The sequence below is a fragment of the Saimiri boliviensis genome, chromosome 20 (genome assembly GCF_048565385.1).
Source record: "Saimiri boliviensis isolate mSaiBol1 chromosome 20, mSaiBol1.pri, whole genome shotgun sequence".
Taxonomy (NCBI): Eukaryota; Metazoa; Chordata; class Mammalia; order Primates; family Cebidae; genus Saimiri; species Saimiri boliviensis.
The window spans coordinates 34,369,120-34,386,161 of record NC_133468.1 but is presented as its reverse complement, the minus strand read 5'-3'; the positions used below and the strand labels follow the sequence as shown (position 1 = coordinate 34,386,161).

The 17,042-nt window shown below is 41.9% G+C and overlaps 1 protein-coding gene across 1 annotated transcript in view; it reads left to right on the top strand.

Annotated features, from left to right (window-relative positions):
* Positions 1-17,042, top strand: part of BAZ1B (bromodomain adjacent to zinc finger domain 1B) — an 89,789-nt gene that overhangs the window by 47,455 nt on the left and 25,292 nt on the right. The window contains exons 7-11 of the mRNA XM_039460490.2: positions 3,844-5,545; positions 10,985-11,123; positions 11,823-11,956; positions 15,523-15,628; positions 16,355-16,453. Of these exons, the coding sequence (XP_039316424.1) occupies positions 3,844-5,545; positions 10,985-11,123; positions 11,823-11,956; positions 15,523-15,628; positions 16,355-16,453 (2,180 nt within the window). The remainder of the gene's footprint in view (positions 1-3,843; positions 5,546-10,984; positions 11,124-11,822; positions 11,957-15,522; positions 15,629-16,354; positions 16,454-17,042) is intronic.

Genomic DNA, 17,042 nt, shown 5'->3' with positions numbered 1-17,042 from the left:
CATGGCTAAGCCATCCCACCCTTTCTTATGTCCTTTCTTCATACTATATGCTTCTAAGTGGCGGAAGTTTAAAGAACCCTATGCAAACTGTGAGTGATATTCTTTTAAAACAGAACTATACAGTAAATAAAGAAGTGTCCTAGTAACTGTAACAGACCCTATTAAAACATACCTATTTAAAATGCTAGAAATGAAACTTAGTCTTTTATTGATAAATTTCATTTTAGGATAACTTTATATAACCTGTTGTTCTGAGCATTAGGAACAATGTCCGTCTGTATGTCTAGACTCTGAAGATTTCCAAGGCTGGCTGAAGAAGGTTGTTAACTTTTTGGGGCATACATTTTTTCTTATTTCCTGCCAGGGTAATAATGGGTCTTGCTCTGTGATTTGTAGGATGGCCTCTGACGTACTGTCTTTGGAGTACTGATAGTATTAACTGTCCATGAGGAGAATGGAATCTTAAATTAAGTTATCTTGGCTTATTCTTCCTAGCATTTTGAAACTGAGTTCTGGGAAACTAGAATGAGGAAATTCTGCATCTAGAGAAAGTATTCCTGGAGTCATGGATAGAGTTTATATGTTGTAAAGCTATAAAGCCTCTTTGTCAGTCCACTCTAAGGATGATTATTGGGGATTGGGGAACAACGCATTCCAGATTTAATCAGGCAACGAAAAGTCCAGCAGAGGAACAATAACCTGCAGTTGCCTGAAACTCTTCAAAGGCCAGTTGGCCTTTAAAGTTAGAGAGCTTAGCCGAAAGAGGAATTTCTTAAGTATATCCTACTCAGCGCAGGCCATATTTTTTTCCTCTTTGTGTTGCCATGGTTCTCTGGACTCGTTTCTCATTAATTCTTTAATGTTTTAATCTTAAGTGGGGCCTGGCTGGGTGGCTCATGCCTGTAATCCCAGCACTTTGGGGGGCCAAGGTGGGCGGATCGCCTGAGGTCAGGAGACCAGCCTGGCCAAGTTGGTGAAACCCTGTCTCTACTAAAAATACAAAAGGTAGCCAGGTGTGGTGGCACATGCCTGTAATCCCAGCTGCTCGAAAGGCTGAGGCAGGAGAATGGCTTGAGCCTGCGAAGATGTCGCAGTGAGCCAAGATTGCAAGATTGTGCTACTGCACTCCAGACTGGGAGGCAGAGCAAGACGCCTCCTCAAAAAAAAAAAAAAAAATCTTAATTGGCATTATGGTATATAGCTTATTTAATTTTACTAAACCTGTTTGCTTTTCTCCTAACAAGAGCATAGGTGTTTTACTGTGTGATCTCTGGGATTTATCTCACCTTAGCCATTTCCCCGTACCCTCTTTTAAGGGGCTCGTAATTCAGTATTCAGTAGTCCTTAGCTGTTTTCTTGACTGTAGTCTCATCTCAAAATAGCCTGACCTACTCGTTGTCACTAGACTACTTCTTTACATGATGCTCTTTCCTGGTTAGTCCCTTCTACTCAAAAACTGGATGTTCATCAAATCTGTGAGTGGCATTGATATGCTTATCAGCTTTTGGTAATAAAAATCAAGTATTCTAGGGTTTATCTTGTCTTTTCCCTAATCACGTGAAGCAAAAGTTTTCCTTTGAAATTGGCTGTATTTTGGATTGCTTGGTTATTTCATTTAGTTTGCATCTTAGCTGTCAGGCTGTTTTCTTTGTAATTACCTTTTTTAAAGCATTCCACTCATAGAGTTTGGTCTTAAATTTTTAATACATATTTAAAAAGAAAAGCAGTGGTATCGTGACAGATGGACTAGACTGTAACCTATTAACTGATTGTGTATGATGGAGATGCGGCGTGGGAGGTTCAAGGACTCGAGATGTGCATCTGGGAAAGTGGGAACATGAGTGTCCTAAGGGAATATGCTGTGTTTGCTGCGTGAGGTAGAGGACCTGCTTGAGGTGCCTGGCAATGACTTTAAAGTGAGACCACGCACTTTTATTGTATCTTTTATTTTAGCCATGTTTAAGCTGAACATATGCAGGCCAGGAATACATAGAGTGAGTTAATCCAGGGTTATGGTTTTTCCGAGTAGATATAATAGAATAAGAGAGACAAGGCCAGGCAGGGTGGCTCACACCTATAATCCCAACACTTTGGGAGCTGAGGTAGGCAGATCGCTAGGTCAGGAGATTGAGACCATTCTGGTTAATATGGTGAAACTAAACGAAAAGTTAGTTGGGTGTGTTGGTACACTTTGTAGTCCCAGCAACTCGGGAGGCTGAGGCAGGGGAATCACTTGAACCCAGGAGGTGGAGATTACAGTGAGCCGAGATCATGCCACTGCACTCCAGCCTGGCGACAAAGCCAGACTCTGTCTCCCCCCACCCCAAAAAAAAGAGAGACAAGGAAACTATAAGTTTATATGAGATTGATTATCATGGTTGACTAAAATTTAATCTGGGTAAAGCAAGACAAGGGGGTTAGGGTGGCGAAAATGTTATAAAATTAATGGATTTAAGGTCCTGGTGAGACTGAAGGGCTGTAGAGTTGTGGGACTAGATGGAGTGGATTTGGAAGATAAGAGGGTATGTTCAAAGAGAGAATGATGTGAAATTAATCATGGAAATGACTTTTTTTTGTTTTGTTTTGAGATGGGGGTCTTGCTTTGTCCCTCGGGCTGTAGTACAGTGGCATGATCTCGGCTCACTGCATCCTCCTTTTGGCTTCAAGCAATCTCATCCCGCAGCCTCCTGAGTAGCTGGGATTACAGGCATGCGCCCCCACACCTGGCTTTTTTGTTTTTGAGATGGAGTTTTGCTCTTGTTGCTCAGGTTGAAGTACAATGGCACAATCTCAGCTCACTGCAACCTCTGTCACCCGGGTTCAAGTGATTCTCCTGCCTCAGCCTCCCAAGTAGCTAGGATTACAGGCATGCACCACTACATCCAGCTAATTTTGTATTTTTAGTAGAGACAGAGTTTCTCCATGTTGGTCAGGCTGGTCTCGGAACTCCCAACGTCAGGTGATCTACCCACCTCAGCCTCCCAAAGTGCTGGGATTACAGGCGTGAGCCACCGTACCCGGCCATGCCTGGCTGTATTTGTATTTTTAGTAGAGATGGAGTTTCACCATGTTGGCTAAGCTGGTCTCCCAACTGCTGACCTCAGGTGATCCGCCTGCCTCAGCCTCCCAAAATGCTGCGATTGCAGACGTAAGCCACTGCGCCCAGCTAGAATGAGTTTTCAGAAGCCTGGGGTGAGGACAAAGGGGAGTTTGAGATACCAGGAGGCCCAGGTCAGGAGGCATCTTTTTCTGTGAGCAGCGTTCATGTTGTTCTTAAACTCACCGATGCTTCTATAAGAAAATATGCCTCAGAGTTTAGACAAAAGTACTTAAAATGATATCATTTCTACTTAAAAGCATAGAATGCCCTGCATAAGAACGAGTAGTGAAAGAATGAAAATTAGTCTTGTCTTGTTTCAGGAACAGTGCTTTTTAAACTTTTCAGATCTTGCCAGTTTGTAGATCAGACATCCTTAATGTGGGATCCATGGATGGATTCTCTGAAACTCTAATGCAGTTTTTGTCTACTATTTCTGGTGGAGGGGTTCACAGATTTTGTTAAAATATTTAAGAACCATTAATATATATAAACAAAGAACTAGTTACATAGCAAAAATGTCTATTATTAAGTCTGGATATCAAGGGAATTTTGTGTTGATATGGCAAAAACATTAGCTAACATTCATTTCTTTGTTTTTTCAGGGACACAGTTTCTGTGAAGATATAAGACTATGTAGCTTTGCCTGAATAGCTGGGGAAGAGAGCCTTTAAGATGCTTAAATGTTGCTTCTTTAAGTTAGTTTAGTTTTTAAAATTAATTTTGCTTCTATTCTTAAATTCTAGTATATGACTCTCAACCCTTCTACTAAGAGGAAGAATACTGGATCCCCAGACAGAAAGCCCTCAAAGAAATCCAAGACAGACAACTCTTCTCTGAGTTCACCACTAAACCCTAAGTTATGGTGTCATGTGCACTTGAAAAAGTCATTGAGTGGCTCGCCACTCAAAGTGAAGAACTCAAAGAATTCCAAATCTCCTGAAGACCATCTAGAAGAAGTGATGAAGATGATGTCACCCAGTAAGCTGCATGCTAACTTTCACATTCCTAAGAAAGGCCCACCTGCCAGGAAACCAGGGAAGCACAGCGACAAGCCTTTGAAGGCAAAGGGCAGAAGCAAAGGCATCCTGAATGGACAGAAATCCGCGGGGAATTCCAGATCTCCCAAAAAAGGACTGAAGGCTCCTAAAACCAAAATGAAGCAGATGACTTTGTTGGATATGGCCAAAGGCACGCAAAAGATGACACGAGCCCCACGGAATTCTGGGGGTACACCTAGGTCCTCTAGTAAACCTCATAAACACCTGCCCCCTGCAGCCCTACACCTAATTGCCTACTACAAAGAAAACAAAGACAGGGAGGACAAGAGGAGCGCCCTGTCCTGTGTTATCTCCAAAACAGCTCGTCTTCTCTCTAGTGAAGATAGAGCTCGTCTCCCAGAAGAATTGCGAAGTCTTGTTCAAAAACGATATGAGCTTCTAGAGCACAAAAAGAGGTGGGCTTCTATGTCTGAAGAGCAACGAAAAGAATATTTGAAAAAGAAACGGGAGGAGCTGAAAAAGAAGTTGAAGGAAAAAGCCAAAGAACGAAGAGAGAAAGAAATGCTTGAGAGATTAGAAAAACAGAAGCGGTATGAGGACCAAGAGTTAACTGGCAAAAACCTTCCGGCATTCAGATTGGTGGATACCCCTGAAGGACTGCCCAACACACTGTTTGGGGATGTGGCCATGGTGGTGGAGTTCTTGAGCTGTTATTCTGGACTACTCTTACCAGATGCTCAGTATCCTATTACTGCTGTGTCCCTTATGGAAGCCTTGAGCGCAGATAAGGGTGGCTTCTTATATCTTAATAGGGTGTTGGTCATCCTCTTACAGACCCTACTACAAGATGAGATAGCAGAAGACTATGGTGAATTGGGAATGAAGCTGTCAGAAATCCCTTTGACTCTGCATTCTGTTTCAGAGCTGGTGAGGCTCTGCTTGCGTAGATCTGATGTTCAGGAGGAAAGTGAGGGCTCGGACGCGGATGACAATAAAGATTCAGCTGCTTTTGAGGATAATGAGGTACAAGATGAGTTCCTAGAAAAGCTGGAGACCTCTGAATTTTTTGAGCTGACGTCAGAAGAGAAGCTACAGATCTTGACAGCACTGTGCCACCGGATCCTCATGACATACTCGGTGCAAGACCACATGGAAACCAGGCAGCAGATGTCTGCAGAGTTGTGGAAGGAGCGGCTTGCTGTGTTGAAGGAAGAAAATGATAAGAAGAGAGCAGAGAAACAGAAACGGAAAGAAATGGAAGCCAAAAATAAAGAAAATGGAAAGGTGGAGAATGGGTTAGGCAAAACTGATAGGAAGAAAGAAATTGTGAAGTTTGAGCCCCAAGTAGATACAGAAGCTGAAGACATGATTAGTGCTGTGAAGAGCAGAAGATTGCTTGCCATTCAAGCTAAGAAGGAACGGGAAATCCAGGAAAGAGAAATGAAAGGTAAAATTTCATACCGAGAGAAACGGGGAAGCTCTGTAGAAGATGGTAAAAGAAAGGAAATTACTGAGGTAATGGTGGGATCTGTTTGCTTGTTTGCTTCTGTATGTAATAACCCAGCACCTATTGGTATGTATTTTACTTTTTCTTAATTCTGTTGATAATTTCATAGTTTAGCTGGAGTGTTCAGCCTGGCATTCTGATTAGTTAATAAGTTAATGTGATACTGGCATCTTTTCTGGGTTCGATAAAAGACCAAATCCACAAATAGACATAGTGGAAACAACAAAGAACTTGGGAATGGACTGAGCTGGGTTCAGGTCCTAGCTCTGACTTAGCTGTGCAGTGTTCCTTTGGGCTGGTAACTTATCCGTGCCTCACTTTCCTCATATGCTCGCTAAGATTGCCATGAAATTGATAGACAAGATATTTGAAGCCCCTAGCACAGTCACCAACTCTGATAAGGAATCTGTCCTTTAAGATTTAAGAACTTGAAATTTTTGGGCTTTGATGGCACCATCAAATCTGAACTTTTTAAAAAGCAGCTTTATTAATAATTAATTGACATACAATATAATTAGTTCACTTAATGTGTATAATTTAGTGTTTTCAGTAGAATCGCAGATAAGGTACAACCATTGCCACAGTCAGTTTTAAAACATTTTTATCATCTCAGAACCCACCTACCCTTGAACGGTCGTTACCCCATTTGCCCATCCTCCCCATCCCTGAGCAACCACCAGTCTACTTTGTCTCTATAGATTTGTTATTCTAGATGTTTTCTGTACGTGGAATTGTATAATAAGTAGGTAGTCTTTTGTGACTTTCACTTCAGCATAATGTTTTACATACTACAGCATGAATGAATCTTGAAAACATTATGCCAAGTGAAAGAAGCCCAGTCACAAAATGGACCACCTTTTTTTTTTTTTTTGAGATGGAGTCTCATTCTGTTGCCCAGGCTGGAGTGCAATGGCATGATCTCGTCTCACTGCAGCCTCCGCATCTCGGGTTCAAGCAATTCTGCCTCAGCCTCCCAAGTAGCTGAGATTTCAGGCGCATGCCATCATGCCTGGCCAATTTTTACGTTTTTGTGGAGATGAGGTTTCACCATATTGGCCAGGCTGGTCTTGAAGTCGTGACCACAGGTGATCTGCCTGCCTCAACCTCCCAAAGAGCTGGGATTACAGGCGTGAGCCACCACACCCAACCAGCCATGGCGCCTGGCCCAAAAACATTTTTAAAAGAAAACCCAAAAGATATACCATGTTTTGTTTATCATTCATCACTTGATAAACATTTAGACTGTTTTCATCTTTTGGCTCTTAAGAATAATGCTGCCATAAACATTTGTGTATGAGTTTTTGTGTTATGTACTTTCATTTCTCTTGAGTATACCTGGGAATGGGATTGTTGGGTCATATGGTTATGTTTAACCATTTGAGAAACTGCCAGACGGTTTTCCAAAGTGGCTGCGCAATTTTACATGCCCACCAGCAGTGAATTAAAGGTTCTGACTCTTTGATGATAGTCATCCTAGTGGGTGTGAAATGGTATCCCATCGTGGTTTTTGATTTGCATTTCCTTGATGGCTAATGATGTTGAGCATCTTTTCATGTGTCTCCTGCCCACCTGTGTATCTTTGGAGAAATACTAATTCAGTTCATTTAAGTTGTCTTTTTATTCAGTTGTACAAGTTCTTTATATATTCTAGATACAATTCCCTGTTAGATACACAGTCTACAGATAATTTTCATCTATTTTGTGTGTTGTCCTTTCACTTTTTTTTTGGGAGACGGAGTTTTGCTTTTTTGTGCCTAGGCTGGAGTGCAGTGGTGTGATCTCTGCTCACTGTAACCTCTAGCTTCCAGGTTCAAGTGATTCTCTTGCCTCAGCCTCCAGAGTAACTGGGATTACAGGCACTCGCCACCACGCCTGGCAAATTTTGTATTTTTAGTAGAAGTGGGGTTTCACCATGTTGGCCAGGCTGGTCTCGAGCTCCTGACCTCAGGTGATCCGTCCGCCTTCCAAAGTGCTGGGATTACAGGCATGAGTCACCACGCCCAGCCTATCCTTTCACTTTTTTACTAGTATCATTTGAAGCACGAACGTTTTTTAAATTTGATGAGGTTCATTTTATCTATTTATTTTTCCGTTGCTCATAGATTTGGGGTTAGGTTTAAGGATCTGTTGCCAAATCCAAGGTCATGAAGATTTACTCCTATTTTTCTTCAGAATGTCTTACAGTTTTAGCTCTTAAATTTAAGTCTTTTATTTTCGGCTACTTTTTATAGTGTAAGGTAAAAGTCCAGCTTTATTTTTTCTGCATGTGGCTATCTAGTTGTCCCAGTGTCATTTTTTGAAATAGCTTTGACACATTTGTCAAAAATCATATGACTTTAGGATACGTTGGCTTATTTTTGGACTCTGAATTCTATTTCATTGATCTGTATGTCTGTCTTTATGTTAATGCCACACTGTCCGATTACTTTGGTTTGTAATGAGTTTCAGAATAGGGAAGTGTGAGTCTTTCAGCTTGTTCTTTTTCAACATTTACTTTTAAATTTTATTTTCTTTTGAGACAAGGTCTCATTCTGTCACCGAGGCTGGAGTACAGCAGTTTGGTCTCAGCTCACTGCAGCCTTGACGTCTTGGGCTCAAGTGATCCTTCTGTTTCAGCCTCCCGAGCGGCTGGGACTACAGGCTTGTGCTACCACACCTGGCTAATCTTTTTTTTATTTGTGGAGGCTGGTATTGAACCCCGAAACACAAGCGATCTTCCAGCTTCAGCCTTCTAATGTGTGGGATTACAGGCCTGAGCCACCACAACCAACTTGAATAGTTCTTTCATTAGGAAATGGATGTTTCTTTTAAAACAGATTTCAGTTTACATTTCTTAAGGCCATAGAAATATTTTCACATATATATGTAATACTGTGCCTGAGTATACATATATAATGTATACATTTTATTTATTTATTTAGATGCAGAGTGCTGCTCTGTCACCCAAGCTGGAGTGCAATGGTACAATCTTGGCCCACTGCAACCTCTGCCTCCCAGGTTCAAGCTATTCTTGTGCCTCAGCCTCCTGAGTAGCTGGGATAACAAATGTCTGCTACCATGCCTGGCTAATTTTTGTATTTTTGGTAGAGATGGTGACTCACCATGTTGGCTAGATTGGTCTCATACTCTGATCTCAAGTGATCTGCCTGCCTCAGCTTACCAGCGTGCTGAGATTAAAGGCGTGAGCCATTGTTTCTGGCCATTGTACTTACAATTTTAAAGACCTATGAAGAGGCCAAGTACAGGGGCTCATGCCTGTGATCTGTAGCACTTTGGGACGTCAAGGTGAGTAGATCACCAGGTCAGGAGTTCGAGACCAGTGTGGCCGACATAGTGAAACTTTGTCTTTACTAAAGATACAAAAAATTAGCTGGGCTTGGTGGAGCTCTCCTGTAATCTCAGGTACTGGGGACACTGAGGCAGGAGAATCCCTTGAATCAGGGAGGCGGAGGTTGCAGTGAGCCGAGATTGTACCATTGCACTCCAGCCTGGGTGACAGGGTGAGACTCTGTCTCAAAAAAAAAAAAAAAAAAACCCAAGGCCAGGTGCGGTGGCTCATGCCTGTAATCCCAGCACTTTGGGAGGCCAAGGCGGGTGGATCACGAGGTCAAGAGATCGAGACCATTCTGGTCAACATGGTGAAACCCCGTCTCTACTAAAAATACAAAAATTAGCTGGGCATCGTGGCGCGTGCCTGTCATCTCAGCTACTCGGGAGGCTGAGGCAGGAGAATTGCTTGAACCCAGGAGGCGGAGGTTGTGGTGAGCCGAGATCGCGCCATCGCACTCCAGCCTGGCTAACAAGAGCGAAACTCCGTCTCAAAAAAAAAAAAAAAAAACCCAGACCTATGAAGAAACTATAACTGTGGCCAGGAGTGGTGGCTCACGCCTGTAATCCCAGCACCTTGGGAGGCCGAGGTGAGTGGATCACCTCAGGTCAGGAGTTCGAGACCAAGCAGGAGGATGGCTTGAGCCTGGATGTTTGAGACCAGCTTGGGCAAACATAGTAAGACCCTGTCTTTTAAAAAAAATAAGAAACAATTTTTTAAAATGGTGACATTGTAAATAGCATTGCTCTGTTCCCTATGGTATCAGGGTTTGTGACAATTATGGAAAAACAAGACAAAATTAGTGGGCCGCTTTTGTTGTTGAGGGAAATCTCTACTGAATAGAATAAACCTAATTAATGAATGATCAGAAATAAATTAACATTTTTATCATTAACAATAACTTGCTGAATAATTAGAAAAATAAGTGTTCAATGTAAAATAATTATTATCCCCAAATGCTCCCCTGCCATTGTTTTTCAGGTTTTTTTTCTTGTCATCAGGGCTGTTAAGCCAAATTACTGTCAGATTCCTTAGGACTGAAGTATATTTTATTTTGAAATAGTTACTTTACTAGTTTTATTTATCGTGATGTTTTTGAGGATCCTGTAGGTGCACCTACCAGAAGATGTTTTGGTTAGTCCTGTTTATGAGCTGTTAACTGTTTCTTCAGGATTGTTTAAAATATATTAAGTGATATTTTGGCCATGTGTGGTGGCTCACATCTGTAATCCCAGAACTTTGGGAGGCCAAGATCGGTGGATTAGTTGAGGTCAGTTTAAGACCAGCCTGGATAACATGGGGAAACGCCATCTCTACTAAAAATGGAAAAATTAGCTGGACGTGGTGGTGTGTGCCTGTAATCCAGCTATTCAGGAGGCTGAGGCAGGAGAATTGCTTGAACCTGGGAGGCAGAGGTTGCAGTGAGCCGAGATTGCCCCACTACACTCCAGCCAGCAAGACTGTCTCAAAAAACTAAAACAAAAAGAAAGCGATATTTTGGAGCTAAAAGATGTTGCATTGAGTTGAGGGATGAGATGTCACCAAAATTCAAGGAGTGCAGGAGGACTAGATAGAAGTTGCTGCCTTACGTGTCATTTCTTTTTTTTTTTTTCTCCTTTTTGTGAGACAGAGTGCCCCTCTGTCACCAGGCGGTAGTGCAGTGGCGCAACTTCGGCTCATTTCATCCTCCGCTTCCCAGGTTCAAGCCATTTTCCTGCTTTAGCCTCGTGAGTAGCTGGGATCACAGGCATGCGCCACTACGTCCGGCTAATTTTTGTATTTTTGTGGAGACTGGGTTTCACCATATTGGCCGGGAGGGTCTCCATCTCTTGACCTCGTGATGTACCCCCATTGGCCTCCCAAAGTGCTGGGGTTACGGGAGTGAGCCACTATGCCTGGCCGCATATCATTTCTTGTAACAGATTAGAATTAGGGAAAGGAAATTAAGATTTGATAACTACTATTCACTAGGCACTTTTTACTCCATATTTAATTTGAAAGCGTGGAAATTACTAGGAAAAGATCTGATTGAGTCTTTTTATCTTTAACAGTGAAGCTGGAGCGCCAAGCTGAAGAAGAACGAATACGGAGGCACAAAGCAGCTGCTGAGAAAGCTTTCCAGGAAGGAATTGCCAAGGCCAAACTAGTCATGCGTAGGACTCCTATTGGTACGGATCGAAACCATAATAGGTCAGTTTCTAAACCTAATTGTTTTCTTGTAGGATGATTTTCATTGCTATTAGTTAGGAAAGTTACCTAAAGTACAAGAATAGACAAGCTTCTCTCTTCAGTTTTCCAATTTTGTTTGGAAACAGAAATGTCGATGATCGTTGAATATTAACTGTGCCAAATGCTGGAGTTGCAAAGGTGAGTGAGGATGTTCCTGCCCTTGAAGATACCACAAGTAGGAAGCTTACATGATGGTGACAGGTGAAGTGTCATCCAAATACAAGTCTTTAAAAATGGCAATAGGTTTTAAATGCATACATTCTGTGAAACCTAAAGAAGGAGAAATATTAGTAGTTACACAAATTAGGGCTACTTGTGGTGGCTCACACCTGTAATCCTAACACTTTGGGGGCTGAGGTGGGAGGATTGCTTGAGGCTAGGAGTTCAAGACCAGCCTGGCCAACATAGCCACCCATTTCCATTAAAAAAAGAGAGAAGTTTTAAAAATTACCAACATTAAACTAGTCTCCAGTTTCAACATTTCTTATATCCTTTGATTTACCTTACAATTTGTATCTGTCTAGAGTTCTGAAGAGGAAGAATTCTGTAAACGCGGTTTTGAATGCTCAGTGATACTCTGTAATTATCTTCTCCAGGAGTAAAATTATCCTGCAGTCCTGATCTGTTGATTGTCTTATTAACACTGGTTGTGGTTTGTAGATACTGGCTCTTCTCTGATGAAGTTCCAGGATTATTCATTGAAAAAGGTTGGGTACATGACAGCATTGACTACCGATTCAACCATCACTGCAAAGAGCACACAGACTCTGCTGATGAGGATTACTGTCCCCGCAGTGAGTATTTCTGTCTATCTGTGAGTTACTTCACCCTGCCTAAGTGGGCTCAGCATTAAGGACTGCCTTTTCTCTGTCCCCTATTCCATTTGCAAAATTTCTTTGTTTTGGTCTTAGATATGTTTGAGTGAAGTGGGTAGATGTGCAATGTGTAGAGAGAAGGAAAGAAACCCAGATTTGATCACTACTTTTGTTCTAAGCATAGTGTGAGAAGATAAAGAGCTTGAATATTAGGGTATTTGGGGATTCGATTTTATAGGAGAAGTTTTCAAACTGTCCCTTAGAAGCCATCGTAGGTGCCTGAATGGCTAAAATTGAGGTATAGAGGCTAAGAAGGCAGTGTTACATTTCCTCCTCTTCTGCCTTTTTTTGGGGGATGGAATATCACTCCTGTCGCCCAGATTAGAGTGCAATGGCACAATCTTGGCTCACTGCAACTTTTGCTTCTTGGGTTCAAGCGATTCTCTGCCTAAGCCTCCCAAGTAGCTGGGACTACAGTTGTGTGCCACCACACCTGGCTAATTTTTGTATTTTTAGTAGTGGTTTTGCCATGTTGGCCAAGCTCGTCTCGAGCGCCTGACCTCTGGTGATCCGCCTGCCTTGGCCTTCCAGAGTGCTGGGATTACAGGCATGAGCCACCGTGCCTGACCCTCTTCATCTGCTTTTAAAGTTAATTTATTCAGTGTTTATGCTGAATCTGTTTGTGAAGCCGAAACCTACACTGAATAATTTTCTGAGTATATATTCATATTCTTTCTTAAAGTATGTATGTTGAATATATTTCAAGAAAGAAACAAATTTTAATTAAAAAAATAAGATGCTTAGGTTAAGTTGGGTTTTCTCAACCTCAGTGTTACTGACATTTTGGGCCAGATGAATCTTTTTTATTTTCTCCCTCCATGATACTGATGAGGAAGATAATTTTTTGTCTTGGGAGCTGTCTTTCGTGTTGTGGTTTATTCAGGAGCTTCCCTCTGCATACCCAGTAGGTGGTAGTAGTGAGAACAAAGTATGTCTTGAGATCCTGCCAGATTTCCCGTGGCAGGCAGTAGTGCTCCCCATTGAGAACCACTAGGTTCAGTGATCCATAAGCTTCCTTCCAGCTCTGCTGTCTTGTAACCTAATGAAAATTGCTTATGTGTTGGTGTCATGTGGGAGATAAAGATAAAAAAGAAAATGGGGCCGGGCGCGGTGGCTCAAGCCTGTAATTCCAGCACTTTGGGAGGCCGAGGCGGGTGGATCACGAGGTCGAGAGATCGAGACCATCCTGGTTAACATGGTGAAACCCCGTCTCTACTAAAAATACAAAAAATTAGCTGGGCATGGTGGCGCGTGCCTGTAATCCCAGCTACTCAGGAGGCTGAGGCAGGAGAATTGCCTGAACCCAGGAGGCGGAGGTTGCGGTGAGCCGAGATCGCGCCATTGCACTCCAGCCTGGGTAACAAGAGCGAAACTCTGTCTCAAAAAAAAAAAAAAAAAGAAAATGGATTCCCGAATACTAAATTACTGTGCTGCTTTGATAAATCTTTTTTTAAAAGTAATTTTTCATTTTAGAGAAATTCCAAACTCAAACTTGAAACTCACAAAATTGTTAAAGAAGAATACTACTGATTTACAAAAATAAACATTCCTTCAAATAAAACTTCAAATTTAAGGTGTTTTCATGTTGAATTATACTGAGCATAGATTATATCACTTAGTAAAAGAATCTAGTTTCGGTAGACGTTATACTCAGGTGAGGGCAGTTACATTTGAGAGCAGTATCTGTGGAGTCTGGATGTTTAGATTTGGAAGGGATTCCAGCAGGATGAAGGAATTTTACTTTATAATATGTTTCAAAAACCTGGTGGCAGTTTTTTTTTTTTTTTTTTTTTTTTTTTTTGAGACAGAGTTTCGCTCTTGTTACCCAGGCTGGAGTGCAATGGCGCGATCTCGGCTCACCGCAACCTCCGCCTCCTGGGTTCAGGCAATTCTCCTGCCTCAGCCTCCTAAGTAGCTGGGATTACAGGCACGTGCCACCATGCCCAGCTAACTTTTTGTATTTTCAGTAGAGACGGGGTTTCACCTTGTTGACCAGGATGGTCTCGATCTCTCGACCTCGTGATCCACCCGCCTCGGCCTCCCAAAGTGCTGGGATTACAGGCTTGAGCCACCGCGCCCGGCTGGTGGCAGTTTTTGAAAGTAACGTCTACACAGTTAAAGCGCCCTAAGAGAAGATTGAGAACCCAGACGCTTTACTTCTAGAGCATCCTGGTAGATGTTGTTTTATGTTTTCCACTTCCAGAATGGCAGTTTCTTTTTAAAATTACCCGTCTGAGGCTGGGTGCGATAGCTCATGCCTTGTAATCCCAGCACTTTGAGAGGCTGAGACAGGCGGATCACTTGAGTTCAGGAGTTGAAGACCAGCCTGGCCACCATGGTGAAACCCTGTCTCTACAAAAAATACAACAAATTAGCTGCGTGTGGTGGTGGGTGCTTGTAGTCCCAGCTACTTGGCAGGCTGAGCCACGAGAACTGCTTAAGCCCAGGAGGCAGGAGTTGCAGTGAGCCAAGATTGTGTCACTGCACTCCAACCTGGGTGACAGAGCAACATTCTGTCTCAAAAAATAAAATTACCCAATGTAAAAGACTAAACAAGGTTATGTGTTAGTATTCCAGAGATGTTTCAGGTTAAAGTGGGGAGAATCGGGAAGAGAAGAGAAAACAATCATAGTCTGAAGTAAGGATTCAAGTGTTGTGATGACTGGCCAGGCGTGGTGGCTCACGCTTGTAATCCCAGCACTTGGGAGGCCAAGGCGGGCAGATCAGTGGAGGTTAGGAATTCGAGTCCAGCCTGGCCAACATGATGAAACTCCGTCTTTAGTAAAAGTACAAAAATTAGCCAGGCATGGTGGTGCATGCCTGTAATCCCAGCGTAGTCGGAACAGGCTAAGGCAGGGAGAATCTCTTGAACTGGGGAGGCGGAGGTTTCAGTGAGCTGAGATTGCACCACTGTGCTCCAGCCTGGGTGACAGAGCAAGACTCCATCTCAGAAAACAACAAAAACCAAATACTGTGATGGTTTTAAATAGGCTTTGATAAATTGGCTTAAGGTATACCTATGTTAAGGTCATGTATCAATGTATAGGAATCGATTTACAAAAAAGTTAGTTGTATTATTTGACTCTTGAAACCTCCAAGGATAAGTCTGTAGTATTTATGTATTCTTGTTGCCTCTGCTTTACTACAGATGCCTTTGCTCTTAACATCATGTAAAAGGAGTAAATTCTTTATTTTGCTTTGATACAAAGATATTTAGTCATGCATCATTCTAAGTTGCAGTACTCTTAAACTTTGGAATGGTGCAACAATTCCACTTCAGAGAGCAAGTATCTGAGGTAACATGCTGTGTTGAAGATAGTTAAGAGAAATTAGCATCTGTGATACATGAAGATACAATTTGATACATTTCACAGGAAGCACCTGTGCTGTTAGGAATTGCTGAATTGGGCAGTGAGTACTGCTGAGGCTTGAGACTAGCCACTGGGTATCTACTGTAGCCAACCTAATGTCTAAATTTTTCTTAGGTAAGAAAGCAAACTTAGGTAAAAATGCAAGCATGAACACACAACATGGACCAGCAACAGAAATTGCTGTAGAGACAACCACCCCCAAACAAGGACAGAACCTATGGTAATGTGAGCATTCATCTGGTTGCTCTTTCTTTTTCTTTAAATGTTAAGGAACAAAGTTTTGATATGGTGATGCCAGCAAGTTAATAATTACGTGCTCAGGATGCTTTGTGTGACTTTGATATTTTGGATATCAAAACTTCTTGGATTAGCAGAACTGATTTTTTTTTTTGTTAAGAAGATACTTGTTTTTTTAAGGGTTGGAATTTTGGTTTTTCCCCTCGTAATATAACTTTGCATATTTGTATATTACAAAGCAGTAGAAATGTAGCTTAAATATGGTTGGGAATAGAGGTATTTAAGATTTTCCTTAATTAAATTTTATTAATAAAAATAGTATGCATAGTTTCCTTTGTATGCAACTCTGCTTTTAGGCAGCAAGCTTGGTTTTGAGAGGATCTGCTCTATGTGATCACCTGTGGTTTAATGGCCTTTCAGTTTTGAATTTTGGGTATCGGTTTACTCTCTGAAGGGACAGGGACAAGTATGCCAATTAACTTTGGCTCCAGAGTCCTAGGACAGAGTTAACATTAGGCATCATGGAAAGAGTAAATCACTTATTCTACTTCTGGATATTAGACTCTGAACACATTTGGAATTCGGTTCTCCTAAGTCCCACCACCAACTCTAGATCGCTCGCTTAGTGTTTGAGCTTGTTTTTGTTTTTGTTTTTTTTTTTTTTTTTTTTTTTTTTTTCAGAGTTTTCAGGTCTCTTTTGCCTCTACAGGTTTTTATGTGATAGTCAAAAGGAGCTGGATGAATTGCTAAACTGTCTTCACCCTCAGGGAATAAGAGAAAGTCAACTTAAAGAGAGACTAGAGAAGAGGTAAGGGGTTTCATCTTCTCTTTAGCATTAGATATAAATATCTGAAGGTTTTTCCCCCTTACTCATTAAAATTATTAAGGTAAAATATTTTAAATGTGTGTAACCGTTTTTTGTTCATATTGCCTGGTATTTTCTTGTCACATTATGCTTATTGGAAAAATATACCTTTGGCCATCTGTATACAGAGTAGCAGGATTATACACTAAAGATTACATGCCAGTACCAAGCCGTGAGCTCCATGGTTGTTAGACAGCCTTGTAGATGCAGGCCCAGATGGATAGGTATCCAGAAGTGTTCTGTCAAAAGATGGAAACAATGGCAGTGCCTATCAACTGATGGGATCGATAAACAAAATTTAGTATATATCCAAGCCTGGTGTGGTGGCTCACACCTGTAATCCCAGCACTTTGAGAGGTCGAGGCAGGCCAGTGTCTTGAATCCAGGAGTTTTGAGACCAGCCTGCGCAATATAGGGAAACTCTTGTTTCTACGGAAAATACAAAAATCAGCTGGGTGTGGTGGTTTGTGTTTGTAGTCTTAACCATTTGGGAGGCTGAGCTGAGTTGATCACTTGAGCCCAGGAGGTGGGA